At 39.0% G+C, this 19,967-nt stretch overlaps 1 protein-coding gene and 2 long non-coding RNA genes across 4 annotated transcripts in view; 2 read left to right on the forward strand and 1 right to left on the reverse strand.

The window, feature by feature from the left end:
• The window catches only part of BNC2 (basonuclin zinc finger protein 2), a 437,236-nt gene extending 424,354 nt beyond the window's left edge, over window positions 1–12,882 (reverse strand). Inside the window, exon 1 of one of the 2 annotated variants that reach the window (XM_034410486.3) lies at window positions 11,758–12,882. In XM_034410486.3, coding sequence (XP_034266377.1) covers window positions 11,758–11,760 — 3 coding nt within the window. In that variant the 5' untranslated portion in view covers window positions 11,761–12,882. The remainder of the gene's footprint in view (window positions 1–11,757) is intronic. The other variant, XM_087886300.1, reaches the window with a different exon arrangement.
• The window catches only part of LOC148115158 (uncharacterized), a 76,031-nt gene that overhangs the window by 969 nt on the left and 55,095 nt on the right, over window positions 1–19,967 (forward strand). The gene's annotated exons all lie outside the window — the stretch shown is intronic.
• Window positions 12,195–19,617, forward strand: LOC148115159 (uncharacterized). The gene is made up of 2 exons (XR_015732280.1): window positions 12,195–12,930; window positions 18,489–19,617. It is a non-coding gene; the product is annotated as an uncharacterized LOC148115159 (long non-coding RNA).

The following is a 19,967-nucleotide window of genomic DNA, read 5'->3' on the forward strand; positions in this document are numbered from 1 at the left end:
GTGTGCTTTCATTCAAGTTTGGATATATATTTTTTTTGTTATGCATAAAGGCCTGTTCTTATTTTTATGCAAAATTTACTAAATGAGGTACTTAAGTAGATATTAATAGAGCAGACATTTCTTTGTTTGGAATTAACCAAGAAATCTGGCTATACCAATTCTGTTTTGTTGTTAAATTGCCGTTTTTACCGTCTTAGGCACAGAATGTTGTTTGGAAGACAGTATCTTCTTTCATTACAACCTTTTCTCTGTATAAACTCACAACTATTTAAGGCACCTGAAATAATAAGGCATAAGAACACAAAACTGTTTCATCCAGCAATATGAATTTCTGAATATAAAATCTTATTTATATCATAAACATACCAACTGCATTATTTCTTTCTTAAATTTCAACATGAATTACCAGCAATCTCTATGGAATTATTTTATTTTGTGCTTAGACGGGCTATATTTAGAACTCAATACTGTCTTAAGTATTCAATCTTTTGGCATCTGATATATAACAGAAATTCAAGTTTGTTTCTATTATATATGCTTTGAATTTCCTCTAGGTAAAGGTAAAGGTTCCCCTCGCACATATGTGCCAGTTGTTCCCAACTCTAGGGGACGATGCTCATCTCCATTTCAAAGCCAAAGAGCCAGCGCTGTCCAAAGACGTCTCTGTGGTCATGTGGCCGGCATGACTAAACGCCAAAGGCGCACAGAATGCTGTTACCTTCCCACCAAAGGTGGTCCCTATTTTTCTACTTGCTTTTCTACATGCTTTTGAACTGCTAGGATGGCAGAAGCTGGGACAAGTAACGGGAGCTCATCCCATTACGTGGCACTAGGGATTTGAACTGCTGAACTGCCGACCTTTCGAGCAACAAGCTATAATTACTTTTAAAATCTTTCATTAATAAGTGGTATTTAAAGCAGATAACAAAATTTTCTAATATTATTTGTAATAGAAGTTAGAATTCTATATAGCAAAATTCAAATCTGCAGGAAGCATAGTGAACAAGCAGACCAACAAGTTATGAATATGAGACTTGTCACCATATCAACCAAGATGTTAGGGACAGACATGTGACAAGAGGCATATACAATTATGTATATACAGGCTTTCTGCATCTCACATAACTTATATTAGATACGATTATGCATATCATAATAATGACAAACAGTTTAAACAACTTTAGGTACATTCATGGAGGACTGTTATATTCAATGTTATTAAATAAGGAAAATTCAGGTTCAGAGGGAACATGTCTTTTAATATCTCATTGAATTAAAGACTATTGTCTTCAGAGCACCTGTTTAACCACAGATATATACAATATTTTGTATTAGATAAACTCATGAACTGATCTAGCAAGACAGCTATTCTGTTTCCTTGGCATGTGAATAATCTATCTCCAATCATTTCAGTCCAAAGGCATAAATACAAGTAGTATCAACTTACAACAGTTCGTTTAGTGACTATTCAAAGTTACAGCGGCACTGAAAAAAGTTACTTATGTCAGGTTTTCACATGACCATTGCAGCATTCCCATGGTCAAGTGATCAAAACTCAGGTGCTTGGCAATTGGCATGTATTTATAACTGTTGCAGTGTCCCAGGGTCATGTGATTCCCTTTTGCAACCTTCTGGCAAGCAAAGTTAACCGGAAAGCCAGATTCGCTTAACAACTGAGATACTATCTTAAAAACTGCAGTGATTCACTTAATCACTGTGAATCTATGGCAAGAAAGGTCGTAAAATGGGACACAACTCACTTTAAAAATGTTTCACTTAACAAAAGAAATTGGGGGCTCAATTGTGGTCATAAGTCGAGGACTATCTGTACTATATGCTACAAAATAACAATACATTGTGAGAATACCTCTTAGTGCCAGCTATTTTTGGTGTGGGTGGTTTAGAACTAACTTCTGAAATTAAAAAAAAATTCTCACGAATAGTTCATACAACCAATCATTTTTGAAAGAGCAATTTCATTGTTTAGAGCCAATTGACAATTGTATCTATGTTTCTAATATGAAATGCATTGTTTCAATACTTGGCAATATATATATTCTGAAGGATTGTAAGAAATACTGTATATTCCAATCTTGCAGGGTTTCTTTCATTACTATTATTTTAAATCAATGTTTTCATCAGATGCAGGTAACATTTCTGTTTTGTGCTTGTAATAGAAACTTAAAATGAAAGTAACATGATTGACAACTAGCTCACAGGCAAACTTCGGCAACACTTAATTCATTTTTTCTCTTTTGGCTTCTTAAGTAGAATTCCTTCTCAGCTGTTTGTCTACACAGTGACTCCCACAAAGCTCATTACTTCCAGGCTGGGCCTATCCCTCATGTTGTGCATTTATCCCTGGGACACATTATCAACATGTGGCACATGTCCTTGACATACACAGAAGAGTTGCACCCCAGGACAGCAGCATCCGTGACAATAATGTTGACTCTGACTCCATTATGGTTGCTGGGATGTAACCGAGAAATCTAATAACTGTGACAGTAGGCCTTTAGGCTCTGCAGTGCCTTTTCAGACAGTGAAGCTGCACAGAGACTAATGAAAGGTTAAATGAATAGGAATAGCTGACAGATACAATGAAGAAGGGCCTTGGTAATCTACAGACACTGAGCAGAGATCTTTGGCTCAAGCAGAGAAAGGACAGCACATCAGCAAGTCACAATATTTAAAACAGCTTGCTATACACAGAGCCTTTTGTGTCTGGTTGCATGTCTGGCTCTGGAAAAAAAAAAAGATATTGAAAAGGAATTCCAGCATGAGGCACTTTGGCAAATGTAAGGTCACAAAAAGGGGAAAAATGTTTTCTGTGTGTGCTGTTACATCTTTGTACTGAACGTTAAAAAGCAGCTACTAAAGGCAGAGGAAGCACAACTTTCAGGACAATCGGCCTGCATGACAATTACAACACCACTATAACTCCACTGCTTGCTAATATTCCAGTTGTTACTGAAGTGACTCTTAACACTACATACAGTACATATTTGTTTTAGAATCAAGGAGATGTTATAATCCATACAAGATTTCATTTGCATTTCTTGTCCCTAGAACTATGAATATCACTGATCTCAATGCACAACATTGCAGTACTTGAAATGCAAATGGGATATAAAAAAATACTAAATGATTCAGCAAACCTTTTTTAACTAAATCTTTTTTTCAAACCCTTTGGGCATTTTTAAGCTTTATTATTGTGATTCTTTTTATGATTCTCACAAAAATATCAAAACGCTATAGTTGTCTGAAATAAGGCATAGAAAGACGAATAAAATTCTTTAATTGGTAGAAAAATATATGATTGAAGGAAATTTATTCCTGAATAACAATCAAGAATAAGGTGCTGGCAGAATGTGAAAAGAAAGGATCAAGGGAAACTCAGAATACCAAAGCAAATCTATTGCTCCTCGACTCACGACCACAATTGAGCTCAGAATTTATGTTGCTAAGTGAGAAATTTGTGAAATGAGTTTTGACCCATTTTATGACTTTTCTTATGACATTTGTTAAATGAATCACTGAGTTGTTAAATTAGTAACATGGTTGTTAAGTGAATCTGACTTCCCCATTGACTTTGCTTGTCAGAATGTTGCAAAAGGGGATCACATGATCCCAGGAGTCTGCAACGATCATAAATATGAACCAGCTGTCAAGCATCCAAATGTAAATCACGTGACCATGGGGATGCTGCAATGGTTATAAGCAGTGGTGAAATGTAAAATTTGTTACTACTGGTTCTGTGGGCGTGGCTTGGTGGGGTGAGGTAATATGACTGAGTGGGCATGGCCAATTTTTTTTTTTAACTTTTAAAACCATTTTTTCTACAACCTCTTTGGCTGAAGAGGTTGTAAAAAAAATGCTTTTAAAAGCCTCTGACGAACCCAGCTGAGTTGCCTGATCAGCAGAGGCTTTTTCTTTTAATGCCTCTGATGATCCCAGCTGACTTGCCTGATCTGCAGAGGCTTTTTTTCCTTTTAAAAACATTTTTTCTATAACCTCTTCGGCCGAAGAGGTTGTAGAAAAAATGCTTTTAAAAGTCTATGATGATCCCAGCCGAGCCACGCGATCATCAAAGGCTTTTTTTTTTAACTTTTAAAAGCATTTTTTTCGGCCAAAGAGGTTGTAGAAAAAATGCTTTTAAAAATAAAAAAAAGCCTCTGATGATTGCGTGGCTCAGCTGGGCATGGGGAGGGAGGGATTTTTGCTACCGGTTCTCTGAACCACCCACCTCCATCGCTACCAGATCGGGCGATCCGGTCCGAACCGGGAGCATTTCATCCCTGGTTATAAGTGTGAAAAATGGTCATAAGTCACTTTTTTCAGTGCTGTTGTATCTTCGAATAGTCAGTAAATAAACTGTTGCAAGTCAAGGTCTACCAGTATTGTTCATGATTCATTTATAAAAAATGGAATATGTTATATTCAGAAGTAACTGTTCATACTCATATTAATATGGTTTCTTAGTATGCGCCTTGCTATTTTATTATATGTTTCTATATATACTTTAGAAACCTAATGAGTTCAATACAATTTGTTCCCAAGTAAATATATTTTCAGGATTGCATCCTTGATCTTTAAAAAAAAGGCTTTGATGCTAAATACATATATCAGAGGCAGAATTTTATATATGATATTTTAATGGAACTTATTTCCATGTAAATTAAGCCATCAACACAATATGGTTCTTAAAAATTAAATGTTATCTTAATCTATATTAACAGAAGCATAATATCCGGATCACAAATAATTTAATAGTTTCTTTCTAATCTGGGTACATATAGAGTTTAGTACAACTAACCAATTAGTATGTCTAGGGAAGCACTGTCAGAAACTTCAGGATCTGAAAACTGATTTCTGTAAAGGGAAAGCATTATGAAGACACAGTGAAGATATATAAATGGTTGCCAGGTTGAAATTGGAGCTGATGGTTGTTGGGTTTTTTCCTCCCACCATGAATACTGGATTAGAACCTCCACACTGAAATTTCAGGAGCATATTTTGACCAAACATTAGTACAAACTTTCTAGCAGTAAGAATATATGTGCAAATACTTCCAGATCAATATTGGAGCTCTGTGCTCACTTTACTGCAGAATCCCCAAGGAGTAAATTGGTCTCTTCACATCAATGGAAAAACTTTTGCATGGATGAAGTTAGGCGCAGAGTGAATAAAAAGTGCTCACATATCTAATAACTTGTGTGTGCCCTAAACTCTACATGAATACACAACCACTCCTTCAAAGCTGGGTAAGTTCCAAGATATCTTAGGTATAACAGCCACATAGACCATCATTCAGAACTATTATTTAGCTACGGATTCAGCTGAATCAGAACTACTGATTCAGATTTTAGGAAAAAGTGTTTTCTTAAAGAATATTCTGTAGTGACGCCTTATTGATCAATTTTCTAAAATATATATATACTAGATATATGCAAGCAATTTGATGCACCTAAAATAAGCAATTGATACATATACATTTAAAAAATATATAATTTGGGGATAGGGTACTTTGCACAAAGTCATGCTCAACTACTGCAATTTATATTATTGAAAGAAATAGCAAGGGAAGAAAACAACTTGCTATTTGGAGAAGACTAGCCTGGATCTTTATCTGCTTATATAAATCAATTATAGTTAAATAAAATAAGAAAGAAAATATAGTTTTATGTTACTCTATTTTTAAAAAATCTACCACTCCATTGTCATATAGCTGGAAAAAGTAAGCTGACTAGGCCAGCATCTCACAGAATATACTAATATGTCCCATTCAAACATTTTTACCCAGTCACTTAGTACAATGGTTGTTCTAAGTTGGTATAATACATCACATTATACCAACTTGCAGGCACAGCTGAAACTACTGGTAAATCCTTAAATCAGTTGCTCACAAGAATGCCATTAAGATCTGTTAGATTCTTGAGCATGAGAAACGGTGGCCTTTTAAGCAGAATCTCCAATCTTTTGACTGGCCTTTAAACACATTTGGAATATTATTTTAAGATTTTATTAATCACCGATGCTCTGTACTAATTATTGTAACATTAACGTTGCTGTGCCTTTAATCTTTTAATTTAAACTATGATTTTATTCCTCTTTGACACACCATATATTTGTACTGTTTCCATTCAAACTACTTTGGGAAGGTTCTGCTCTGAAAGCAACAGTGTTTTTTTTTTTTAAATAACAAACAAAATCCTTGAATTAGCAAATACAAGCTAATATCATGATAGCTGGGTAACCTTTCATTTAAGTAGCAAATTTGGAACCATCTCAAAAGAATACAGGACTTTTAAGTCACAATCATTGCAAAAGCTACCTGAATGTAAATGATATCAATATGTCAATGGAGTTTGATTGACAAAAAATACAAACAAGAATCAGTGTTTTATTAATTAGAAGAACCATAAACACAATGCAGCAAATATGCACTCTGAAAATATATCTGTGACCTGCACTGTAAAGACATTGTAGCTGCCCATCTTATTTTAGTCAATGGGACTTAACTCATCCCATTCTATCACTTTCAGCAGGACGAGGAAAACACTTTTAAATGAGGCCAAGGTGCAGGAACAAGGAAGCAGATAGTAGATAGTTTCCCAGGCATTTTAGACTGGCCCTGAATTTTCTATTCAGAACTTCCATTCCCTCTAACAGTAATATTTCCATGACTTGAATACCTGATTTGGGCCATCGGATGGAATGAATGTGATATACCCAAATCTAGCTCTTCAGAGTCCTTAACCTGACCCATTTAGGGCCATTCCATCTGTGCCTGCTAGGCAGAGAAGCTGACAATCATTTTTCCTGCTAAATAGGTTCAGTAAAATTTTCCCATAAAATATCTTCCAACTTTCCTATGGAAGGGACACTGAGTATAGAACTCTCTGGGTTACAAATAACAAAAAATTCAACAGAATGTTAATTGAATTAAGTAATAGTTTCACCAATGGGTGTAGATTGTTTGTATAGTCTAGCTACAGCCCATTTCAGCCTTCCTCAATCTTGATGTGTTGGACAGTGGCTTTCAGAATTCCCATTATATGTCCCAGACCTTCTCTATTTAACAAGAACACCAACAAAGTAGCTTCTTAAGAAAATAATAATAATTACCTTGATTATCAAAAGCGGATTATAATTCATTACAAAAAATTTTTTTTTAAAAAAAATCACATCAAATCAGGGAAGTTACATTACGAAGATGCATACTCTGCAGACTATAAATGAAAAGAATTGTCCCTGGAAGATAAGGGGGAAAATCCACTTTTAAAAACTAACAATTGTCTTATTAGAATCAAAACATTTTATAAATGGAATGAAAGCGTCAAATAATTATACCATCACCCAGAAAATTTAAAATGCTAATTACTTAGTAGTAGCATTGTAGCTTATAATTTTTTTAAAAATGTTTCTTCTAGTCCACTGGAAAGAATATCAGCACATCAACTTTTACATATGTAGTGTTATTATTTTATGTAACAGAGAGAGAGACAGAGAGAGAGAGAGAGAGAGAGAGAGAGAGAGAGAGAGAGAGAGAGAGAGAGAGAGAGATGGATACAATGATGAGACACTATTTTTTCCTATATGTAAGTGTTCATTTTAACTCAGCAATTTTCCAGAGCCAAAATTTGAAGAGATGTGGGTGATAAATGGAAACATCTGCTGTAACTTAAAAAATAAGTAAATATTATTTTGCTTTAAAAAAAAAAGTCCACTAAAACACTTTCAATTAATATTGACTCAAAAACAATCCAGTTTGAGACGTTGGATTGCATTCTTCTACATATTGAAAGGAAATGGTATACTCTTCAAAAACTGATATTGGCAATACTTGCAACTGGTAGCAAAAACAAGACACGCATACCTGGAACAGGATTGTCATATAAACAATGAGTATATAAACACATTCAAAGTCGTTTGATTCAGAAGTCTGAAGAGAGGATTTTGCTTTCCTTTTTAACAGAAAGCTAGAAATGCCAGTAGTGTTTTTCTCACTTATCTCACAAAAATAGTATTCACCCAGAGTATCTCCAATGAATGTTTTTCTTGCTGAATCTCTTATGCATTCAAGTACTGGATACAATGGAATTACAATTATTTAGCAAGCTATAAATAATGTAACTGGCATGCACAATTGATATTTTAGCATGTCTTACTAGAACTGTAAAAGGTTCATTATAGATCAGCAAATCATTTCTAACAAGCAAGTTCAGCTGTGAAATACCAAAGGAAGCCTACACCGTTCACTGCTAAATTGGGTTTTCCCTCATTGTCTTTGAGCAGCTCTAAGGGATGTTCTAGAGAGAAACAGAGTCTTTAGAATCTTTATATATAAAGCGAAAGCAAACTTTTAAAGTCCACGATTCTGAGAGCCTTAAAGCATTGAACACTATGAACAATACAAGTGTTCGTAGTTTTTAATATTTCCCTTTTGGAAAGATGCTTAAGGACAGTGAATAAGTTTCTTTGGCCACTGTTTAATTTTCACTGTTAACTACTGGGCCATATGGATAAATATGAAAGAGTAAGTTAAGTAGGGAGGGAGGGAGGGAAGTAAGGTAGATCAACTTATTGGAAAAGTTCAAATAAGATATTGTTGAGGCAGCACCAAGTTACAGTAGGACAAACCAACTGTTGATAAACATTGATCCAACATCTTGGGTTATCAATCATGAGTCTGTTGGACCATATAGCCCCTCACTGCTGTACTAAGGCTCTTAAATGCAAGTGAATCCTATTCCATTGCTGGAAACTTTATCAGGGTGGATATGGCTAAAACATGTCCTCCTCCCACACACCTTTCTTATCTTTTTTTTTTTTTTGCTTGGCCAAAGTCAGGCAGATTTCTAGAGGAGAAAGGAGAAAAGAAAGACAGTTCAGTAGTGATTGGAGACCTGGCAAGATGCAGGGAGAAGGTCTGGGCCAGTCTTGAGGCTGTACAGATAAAAGTAATCAAATGACACTCATGGAATGCAAACTGGCATTCTTGAACTGCGGCAATTTCAGAATTCCTGAAACATCCCTGACAGCAAGCAAGATTAGAATAAAATATTACGTAAAAGTGGTGAATTTAAAAAAAATTGAACCTCAAAGGTTTACCATTTAATCATTGGATTAGCAAAAATAAAGTCTGCTTTAGCTTGGCTTCATACAACGGGCTAATCAGTCTATCAAATATACACCCAGAACGTGCTCTATAATATTTGAAAGAGAAGAAACTACATATGTTCATACTACATATCTTATAAATGGTAATGTTTAAAGTAACTGTTTCTAAAATATTTGAAAGAGATCTTTATCGCATTTCAAATGTGTGTAAAAACCTATTAAAGAAGCTTATCTGGTGGTGTATTAATACTAAATGCTCACTCACAGTGTGTATGCAGACCTGTTGAAATGAATTCCTTTTAACATCCAGCTTGTAAAGTATTTTTTTAAAGATCATTTGAACTGGAAGCTTCATAAAACTGAAAAACCTTTGTATGTAGCTATACTCATACATAGTTAGAACTGAATACTCAAGAGAATTTTTTAAAGAAACTGTAACCGAGCAGAAGCTCTTACTTACATTTCAAACTAAAGTTTCTAGCGTGTTGAAGGAAAGACCAAAACTATGATAACAGTTAACAGTTACAATTCTATGTAGACTTATCTAGTGTAAGTATTATTCAAGTACGTATATATTAATTTGTAATGGACTTATGACTTATGAGTTTGCTAAAGACTGAGTAAGCAAATATTAAACTCCCTTTCTCATTTTTAAATGTGAAAAATTCATTTTTAATAACAATTCCAGACCATAATGAAATAATATGTACAGCAAAAGACTTATAAAGCACTTATCACACCAAAAATAATTACAAACCCATTCTTGTCTCTAAAGTTTTGTCTCTAATATAAGACAAACATATGCAAGATTTAAGACAGGGGCTGTAGTGTTTTCATCTGACTTTAAAGCTTCAAGCTGTTTCCACTACTAGTGAGGCATGAATATTCACCCAAATTTAAGTCATTTTAATCCTTGAGTCTGCTTAGATTATTATTACAGGATGTCCATTGTGCATCAATTTACAACATCTTGACTCTAAGAGTAAACTGGAAGCATCATGCAGCCTGCTTTCAAACCCACTTTATGTTCTGCCAGTTTTATTACAATCAGTCTGAGCATATGACACTTTCTTTACCCATGTATGTGCTGTCTTTTCCTGCTTTTGGCAGATTTCCTATCTTCCAATAGGGGCTTTAATCAGGGAAACAAAACATCACTATATGGAAGTGGGGAGGAGATGATTTTTCACTACATACATTCTAGTTACAAACTGAGAACTAGAACATCCCGTCCCAAAGTGAGACAGCCACACAGCAAAGCACTCAAAAGACTTAAAACATGCTTAAAATATAAGGCAGCGGTCCAGGAAGAATCCATCCATTTTGATTCTTATACTAAAGATTTATTTTTTTTTAAAAAAGGGGAAAAAAAGCTTCCCGATGAGCTGAGCTACTGGATTTTTTTAAAAAAAAACTATAAGAGTAAAAAAATTTCTTTCCATTTCTTTAAATGGGGTCAGTTGTTAGATAGAAGTCAAGTTACACAACGCAGGCAAAAAGAGTTTCAGCACGGGCTGTCCGATTTATTTGAACTCCCATAAAATTTTCCGAAACAAAATAAAACAAAACAAAAAAAAAAGATATGAGAATTAAACATAAAACCAGCCATTTTGCAACCGCATATAAGACATCCGACGTTTCCCCGTTTACATTCGAGCAATGCTGAGAATTGACAACACGGGCGGGCAGACTTCTTTAAAAAAAAAAAAATCTCCCTAGAACTCCGGTCAAGTTTTCCTAACAATTGCTGCCCGCAGAAATGCAAACTGTAAAAGCACAGGTCCACCCCCCCACCCCCCCACCCCCCCCAAAAAAGTTGCGACCGGACGGCATCCTTTTTTGCCTTCTGGTCTTGGAAGCCTGAGGCGCTGTGGATCGCAGACACGCCAAGCGCGCGCGCGGATACACACACACACGCGCGCGCGCGCGGACACACATCCCCCATCTCTTCTCCCCCCACACACACACACACGCGCCCGGTTCCGCGAAAGCCCGTCGGTTTGCTACCCAAGACCGCGTCTGTCATCTCTGACAGAAAGGGGATCGCTTCTTCCATTCCCTCCTTTCCCTAACGCGATCCCTTATTATGCCTTAGGATAAAAAAAAAAAGAAAGAAAAAAGAAGGGAAAAAAACCAACCCTGCCCCGCCCGCTCACTTCTTCCCTGATCTTCTTTCGCCTCTGATGCGATTAGCAAAAACTTAAAGGAGTCAAAAAGAAAGAAACCGAGCTCCCATCTAATTCTTTCCTTCCCAACCAGAGGCGAGGAGGGAGGGAGGGAGGAGGAGCGGAACGAGAAGCGCTCGGCGAAGTTTTAAAGTTATGTCACTGTCCTGTATTCTCCCCCGCCCGCCTGCCCGCCCGCATGCTCGACTCCCCCGCCGCCCGTCTCTCTCCCTCTCTTTCCTCTCCCCCCCGCCCCCCCCCTCGCAGGTCTTTGCACCGCAGGAATTTTTGCCGACTGCTTGTTTGTTTCAACGGTTTTAGAAACACGCTTCCAGGCAAGGCTGTTTGCATTGCGGCGCATTGGGGGGGGGAGGGAGAGAAAGAAAGAAAGAGGGGAAAAGAGAGAGGGGGGGAAAGGTGTTTGGTTTTTTTTACGGGAATAAAGAAAGGATGTTGGAAAACTTCTTACCATTTTTGCATGCTGCTTGTCAAGGGCACCCCGTGGGCTCTGGAACTCCTCTCAGCGGCAGCGCCTGCACCGGCCTTTCTTTCTTTCTTTCTTTCTTTCCTTCCTTCCTTCCTTCTTTCCTTCCTTCAGTTCTTCTTGGATTGCTCCCCCCACCCACCCAACCACCCACTTCCTCCAAACCGGCTCTCTCAACAGCCCTCCAGGTGATTTTCACACACACACACACACACACACACACACACACACAGACACAGAGGTGAAGACGCCAAGGCTTTCGCACCCCCCCAAAAAAAACCTTCAGCGGCGGGGGTGGGGGCAAGGAGGTCGGGGGTGACGGGGGAGACGCGATAGGTGAGGAAAAGCGCCTCGAGGTCAAGACGCGAGAAATTTGAATCTGGTCCCGCCACAGGTTGGGCGAAAGGAGGAGCGGGGGGGGGATGCGAGGTCGTCCCAAAACTGAAAGAACACAACGGAGCTTTTCCCCCTTCTCTCTCTCTCTCTCCCCCCCCCCGTCTCTCTCTCTCTCTTTTTTTTTTTAAAACCTCCTCCCACCGCTACTGTACCTCAGAGCAGCTCGTTATTGGTCCTGGGAAAGGGAGAGAGACGGAGAGGAGGTGGGGAGTAAGAACGAGAAACTTTCTCTTCTTCTCCCCCCTTGGGCAAAGCCGAAAAAGCCAACAAGAGGTCGCCTGCGCCCAGCTGTCAAAAACAAAACGAAACAAAACCGGGGAGAAGCGAAGGGCTCAAACAGACCCCGCCGGGAACTTTTTATTATTATTATTATTATTGGGAGTTACGCGCTTGGGACGGGGCTTGTGGCGCTCGCTCTTTGCAAGCCCAGCAATCGCGCCCCTCCCGGGCCGGCTTTCTCGCTCTCTCCCTCCCCTTCTCCCTCTCTCTCTCTCTCTCACGGCGGCGGCGGCGGCAACACAACGCACGCTCCTCGGTTACCGCTGCCGCCGCCGCCGCTTCTCGTCTTCCTTATCAGCTCAAGGCGTCCAGGCGCCGCTGGAGGGAAAGGGGGGAAAGCAGGGAGGGAGCGAGAGAGAGCGAGCGAAAGCAGGAGCGAGCCAGGAGGGATGGGGAGGAGGAGGAGGAAGCCGCGGCGCAGGCCAGCGAAAGTGTGGGGAATTCAGAGCGTCGCAGGCGGAGTAAAGCAAACTTCGGCACCCCGTAAGGAAGACTAATTTTTTTTCCCCCTCTCTTCGTTTCTCGCGGCCCCGGCGTCCGCCGCCCCTCCCCTTCCCCGGCTTCTGTGGTGTTTCGTTTTTTACCGCCCAAGCGTTCTTTTCAGACAAAATATCCTCGTGTTTTATTGGGGTTACGTTCACGCCGGTCCACCAGCCGCTGCCCCGCCGAGGCTTGTTAAAGCGACTCGGCTTAAAGGCGGAGGCGACTTAGCTGGGCGAGCGGTAACCCTGAAGGAGACCGGCCGCGCGCGCGCTCCAGGGCTTTCCGCCCGCGCCCTGCCGCCCGCCCGCACGCGAGCGCTTCGCCGACGGGGCGCGCGGACTTCGAATTCGAACTGTTCGGGCTTTCGAGCCTCGAGCCAAGCCGCGCTTCCTTGCAAAAGCGTCCGGGCGCAAAGGCGCGCGACGCCGAAATCGCCGCCTCCGCTGGGCGGCTGAGTAGGAAGTTCCAGCGGCTTTCGCAAACTTTCGGCCGACTTCGAGCCCGCAACGGAGAAGGCAAGGCGCTGTTTTTAAGAGTGGGGGGTGGGGTGGGGTGGGGTGGGGGAGTCGTTACGTTTAGCCGCTTCCACCTTCGAGCTGGCCTCGCCGGAACACCTCGGCTGTTCTAATTGCAGCTGCGACTCCCCCCCCCTTTCCCCCCGCCCAATGCAGAAGTCGAAATGTTACCAGCTTCGTGTGGTTGTTCCACGCGATTCGGTGGGATTTACTTTCAAGTAATGAGAATTGTGTGGCTTTACGTGTCGCGTTCGTGATTCCTTGGCGAAGGTTTCGAAGGCAAATTTCTTCCCCGAGATTGGAGAAATCCCACTTTTTGTGGGACACACAACAGTGTACATGGTTGTGTTTGCCGGGATTGATGCCCCTCCGAGAGTCGTGTGAATGCAGCTCCCCATCCTTCTCATTCTCTCCCCCCCCCCACATTGACTGGAAAATAAGGGAAATGGAGTCCATCTTAACTGGATGGCACTAAAGAAAATTGCTCTATTTCTATAAATCTTAGTTTAAAATGGATCCTGCCCATCCAAACAGGTTATCATTCACCACTATAGAAAAGATAGAAAGAAAGGCACTAGAAACAAAGACAACCACATTTCGGCTTTCTGTGTTATGCAAACCCAGCCAGTGCAGTTAGTGCACATTTCATTGTTATGATCCTGGAAAATTGGTGTAATTCTATGAATCATAGTTACCCAGGAGTATGAGTACTATATGAACACAGCTATCAAGTTGGAGCTAAATCCCTCGGAACAGCTTTACAAATCTAACCAACTCTTTTGCTTTCCTTACCAATCGAATACAAGTTACTTAAGTTTGCACTTAAAAGTTATTAGCCTTTACTTTGCTTCATTTTGCCTGTCAAAATCTACTCAGTCCTTCACTTTGCTTTGAGTGCCATCTGACTTGCCTGATACTCCCAACAAATGCCTCTGCTCCATTCCTGTCAGTTTGAGTTCTGATGCTGTTTTCCACCACAAGGCCTAAAACCCCGGAAAATATGGGGGGAGGGGGGCAGGCAGGGCAAAGCTGGGGAATCAGGACGAATTCTTCTAAATGTTCAGAAACAGACTGGCCCCTTCATTTCACCCCCTAACCAGGTTCATTTTACCCCCTAATCAATACCCTGCCTTCTGCTGCAGCATCCCCCTCCACTCCCTTTTCTGACATATTCCTAGCATGACAAAGAGATAAAAACATTCAGAAGAAGCTATGGGGAGAAAAGGGATTCAGCACAGCATTGCTAGTGGGTCATATTTGAGACAGGGCTGCAGTTTAAGAGCTCAGATTTCCAGATTGACTAGAATTCCCTGCCCAGGCAAGAGGTACGCAGGCCCTTTAAATTACAGCTGTTCTGTAATTTTTGCAGAATTCTGCAGATTGTGTGAAATTTGGAAGAAACTAGGAGGACATGCACCCACAGATTAATGCAGAGAGAGAGAGGAATATTGGGACTGAAACCCCACTCCATCAAACTTCATAAAAGCGGCCATATAACCCATGGCACCCAAATTCATGTTTCTAATCGTAGGTTCCCTTTAAGGCATTGAACTCAATGGTCTTACAATACAAACAACAGTATTGCTTTCTACCAGGATGCTTTTTATCTTTCCAGTGCTTTCCAGTCCAGTTTAGATTTTTTGATTTTTGATCAAAATGTTTTGATGTTTTCTAAGAGGTTTCCTGCTCTTTTCTAGCCAGGCTTGACTTTACCTTCTTTTCTTTTCTTTTTTCTTTCTTTCTTCTTTTTTTTTTCTTTTGGTAAGAACCAAGGTCGGCCAGGTGCTGCCACCTGCTGGACTGGCCATTGGTGGAAAGTGAGTCACAATTTCTCAGCCTCCCTCTCAGGGTTATGTGAGGAGAAAACACTTTCCCTTCAAGAGAAACTAATGGAGCAGATTATTTAATAAATAGATTTAAGCTAACTTGGTGTGGTCTACAAGTGTTATTGCTCTCTCTATTAAAGCCATCTTGCATTAGAACAGTAAGCATGTGACTTGTGTAGTTTAAAACTAACCATCTGTTATAAAGATAATGGGGTAAAGAATAGAAAATCCTTTTCTGGTAGACTTTCCCTATTGCTTCTCAGCTCTGTTGATCAACAGGTTGCATCACCTACTGGCAGCATGGATGGGAATGATGGGGCCTGTAGTTCAAATGTTTTTTGGAGGGCATCAGATGAAGAAGGCTGGTCACCAATTGACTGTCCAAGCAACCTTAGCTATAGTCATGAATACCTTCAATCTGAATTTCAGAGAGGATCTCTTTACTACCAAATCACTGTCATGTGATTTATCACATACTAAAACCACTGCATGATTTTATTTCCCATCCATTATTTCCCCAAATTAGATTTAAGGAACAAGTTGTTAAAATAGTGATATTGCATAGCTCTAGTTTCTTATCATTGCTTTTTCAGCAACATTTCCAGAAAGTGAAGAATCCTGCACACTGCATGCAAATGGCTTTTTATCTGTTAGTTTACAGCTAACCTAAATTTAAGATGTGTGGGATAGAGCACTTCCCATTCTTCTCTTCACTAAAAGCATTCCTCTTTTTGCTTTCGACCCCCAGAAGAAGATTAAGGGACAGATTTTCAAAAGTAAACATGACACTTCGGTGCCTATTTAGTGCTGACTTTTAATGGAATTTAAACGCCTCCGATAGCCTGAGCCTGATGAAGCATGAAAACCAGCAAAGCACTTTGCAGAATCAAACTAAAGACTCATTTGGGCCTCTGAAAATAAGCTCCTACAGCAATTAGTCTTAAGCTGTTGTCCTTTCCCATTGGCCTGTGACACCACAAACACAGCTCCCCTGCACTTGGATGCAGCTGTACCAAACACGCAAAGTGAAAGCTTGATTAGTTTTGGGCTTGTTGCTGCTCTTGGATGTCAATATCATTGCAGGCCCTTCCCATCATTTGGAAAGCAATCCCTGTTTTCAACTTTTGCTCGTTCAAACAGAATTGCTGTGGGTAGAGAGATCCAAACAATTTGATTAATTGCCACTAATAGCAATCAGAGAAAAAGAGACTGGAGGGAAGGCAAGGTTTATATGTTTTCCACCCACTCTCTCTGTCCCTGTTGTGACACTTAGTGGGTTCATAGAGGACAATGATTCCCTCCCACCCAAAAGATGAACCCTTAATTGACATTCATTGTTCACTACCTCTGTAATTCATAAACTCTCATTGTAGGAACCATTTGAACCATTTGCTACTTTAGAAGAAAGCAAAGGGAAATAGAACATGTAGCTTGCATTGTCACGTGATTAGGAGTTAATCATCCCACAATACAGGCCTGAAAATCTATACTCTTATTTATTAGTTTTTCATGTGGTCTTAAAGGAGCTTCAAGTGGCCTACAGAAGATTATCTCATTTGTTTAGAACAATATGTTGCGGTAGCTTAGCCGAAAGAAAATGGTTGGTCCAAGGCCACCAAATTCACAGCTGAACTGAGATTTGGAGTCGAGCTTCCTGATTGAATTCCAAGTCTCTGCCTACAACTCACCATATTGACTTAAATATGTAACTGCGGCATGGCTTTGATGTTAATCTGAATATGGGAATTCACTTGTAGTCCACAGCTGCAGATCTTTAATTGTTGTGCAAGCAAGCAGGAGAAATGAGAGCATGCAGATGTGTTTAGACATGACTGTCATTGTTCAGTTTTCCCAGCCTGATGCCCTCCAGTTGTGTTGGGACTAGAAACCCCAGCATTGTAGCCCGGGTGTTAGTCACAACTCATCTGGAAGGCATCAAGTTTGGAAAGACTAGTATAGTGCCTAGCACTCATACATTCAACTCTGTATGTTCCTACCTGACCAGAACTACACTCCTACCTGCAATTAATGAGCACTAGTCACTTATTATATAGATCCAAGTCTAACACAGTAGAGAAAACTAAATGTACAGATTCAATGCACTGGACACTTTTTTGGCCAGTTTATAAACAAATAGGATTCATAGGGCAAAGCTGTTCATAGATTGTACAAATTGGGCTGCATCGGTTCATTTCCACTCTGCGTGTAAGTATGAAGATCTTCATTGCACCCAGAAAATGTCACTGAGGAAAAAATTGACTTGGTTATATACATAGCTTTGTTTACAGATTCTGCAAGAAACTGATAATAGAATTTCATACACTTGATCAAAAGGCAAGCAATGGCATTTTGTGTCAGGCTGTTTAGGTTTTAATTTATTTTTTTAAAAAAACTAGCAGAATAGTTTGAGACAGGATTAAATGCACAAATGTATTGGACAAATGTAAAAAGATAATATGTGGAAGAAGTTAAAAAGCCATTTATTATAGCAGCTAGTATTTTTTTAAAAAGTTGATACCTACCGTATTTGGAATTAGCATTCTTTCCTAAGTAAGATACCGAGAAACCTTAGTCACTTTGACATTTGGGTCTTTCTATTGTTGTAAGAACAATGGCATACAAATCTTTTTGCCTCGTTTTCCTTTTGGAGATTTGCAAGCTACACCAAAATTTTGTGCCCTCTAAGCCCCCTAGTGGTTACTGCAATTCATTATATTCCTCTCTCTTCAGGGCCAGCATCTTTTGACCTTCCTGAGTTGATAGTAGATCTGACCGGATGCAAAATAATTTATGGTGATGACTTTTTTTTCATTTTATTATTTTCTTAAAAGTATAGTTAACACAGAAAAAAACAAAGACTTGTATGTACAGTTCAACTAGTTTCAACAAAACTGTAAAATCAGGGAAATCATATGGAGTAACACAGATTCTAGCAAAATATAAATAGGAAAAAGGAAAATAAAATAGAAAAATAATAACGTTAAAAATGTTAAAGAGCAAAATAACATTTAAATCATCGTTATTCCACAGTGTTGCACTACAAGATTGCTAAGAACATCTCAATATAGGATAATACAAATTAACTTTTAAACTAGTTAAATTTAGATTATGTGGAATCATATTAACACAATCTTTTCATCAATATGAAGCCAATTCAAAGGCTCAAAGTTGATATATTTCATACATTAATCACATAATGCACAAAATTTCCTTTAAGAATGAAACATCGCTGAATCTTGAGTTAAAGGATGACTTGTCCGGCAACAATGATGTTCTGCCACTGTAAGAAAACCAATCTTGGCTGTAAGTAACTTACAAGTAACCAGTCTCATAAAATACATCCCATCAGCCCAGGAGCCATTTTTCACAAAGGGGTTTTGAGTATTTTTCCTGGATTTTGAATTACCCAAACTAGCAAATTACAGGTAGTCCTCTACTTATGACCACAACTGAGCCCAAAATTTCTGTTGTTAAGTGAGTTTTGCCCCTTTTTACGAACTTTCTTGCCACAGTTGTTAAGTGAATCACTGGTGGTTAAGTTAGTAACATGGTTGTTAAGCGAATCTGGCTTCCCTATTGACTTTGCTTGTCAGAGGGTCGCAAAAGATGATCACATGACCATAGGGATGCTGCAATGGTCATAAGTGTGAAAAAATGGTCATAAATTGCTTTTTTCAGTGCCGTTATAACTTTGAATGGTCATTAAATAAATGTTAATAAATTGAAGACTATCTGTAGCACATTATATTCTCACATCTGTGAAAAGATGGAGTCAGTGCTATTCATTAACTCTTCATTTTTAAGAGACAATTACATTCTATGTCATAGACCTATCTGGGATTCAGTCTCTTATTACTGCTGAATGAGGAGTTCACATGGCTCACATTTTAAAGATAAATTTACCTGGTCCAGCTATACCAAGCTTCTTTGCACACCAGAATATTATTATATGCTGCTGTATACTTTATGTTCAAATCTGCATATCCCCAGATTCTGTAATGTTATTTGCACATTAAAAATTGCAACCTAAAATAGGGCACTGAGAAAATGAAGTAAGCGTTAAATTAGAAGAAGATGAAAATATTAAGAAAAGAAGACACACTAAAACTGTCCTGGATGGAAATAAATAAACATATCTGCAACCTCCTGGGTGATTAAGAAACTAGTTAAGTAGTATTGGTGTAATTGAGTTTGAAGGTATCTTCCATTTTTGTCTTCCAGGCATGCAACAAATTTATATGCACACATTCAGCTTCAGGATATTCCTTTAAACTCTTTACTGTACAAAGGTCCTGATCAAGTTCTTGAAATTCAATAAATGCTTATGCCAACTGAATTTAAAAGTCTTTCATTTGCCTTGTCTCCTTTTCGAAATTTGAAAAGCTGGATTTTCCAAATTTTGTGAAGCTTTCTGGGATATGAAACCTCATTTCCAATTACTTCATTTCTCAAACATTGAACCAAGGACGATCAAATTATTATTGACAGCAAAAAAGAAATACATGTGTGTGTGCCCCAGAGTTTCTACTTGTTTGGCTTAAATTATATTCTGCCAACACATTCATAATGCTTCATAATCTCTTCTCTTTAGATGGCTATTTACACATGCAGAAATGCATACAATTTTACTCATTTGAATTTATTAGCCACCCAGTTTCAATGAACTCCAATTATTAATCATCAATTGTTACCTGTG

This window comes from Pantherophis guttatus, chromosome 2 (assembly GCF_059756535.1).
Source record: "Pantherophis guttatus breed Tessera chromosome 2, ASM5975653v1, whole genome shotgun sequence".
Classification (NCBI taxonomy): Eukaryota; Metazoa; Chordata; class Lepidosauria; order Squamata; family Colubridae; genus Pantherophis; species Pantherophis guttatus.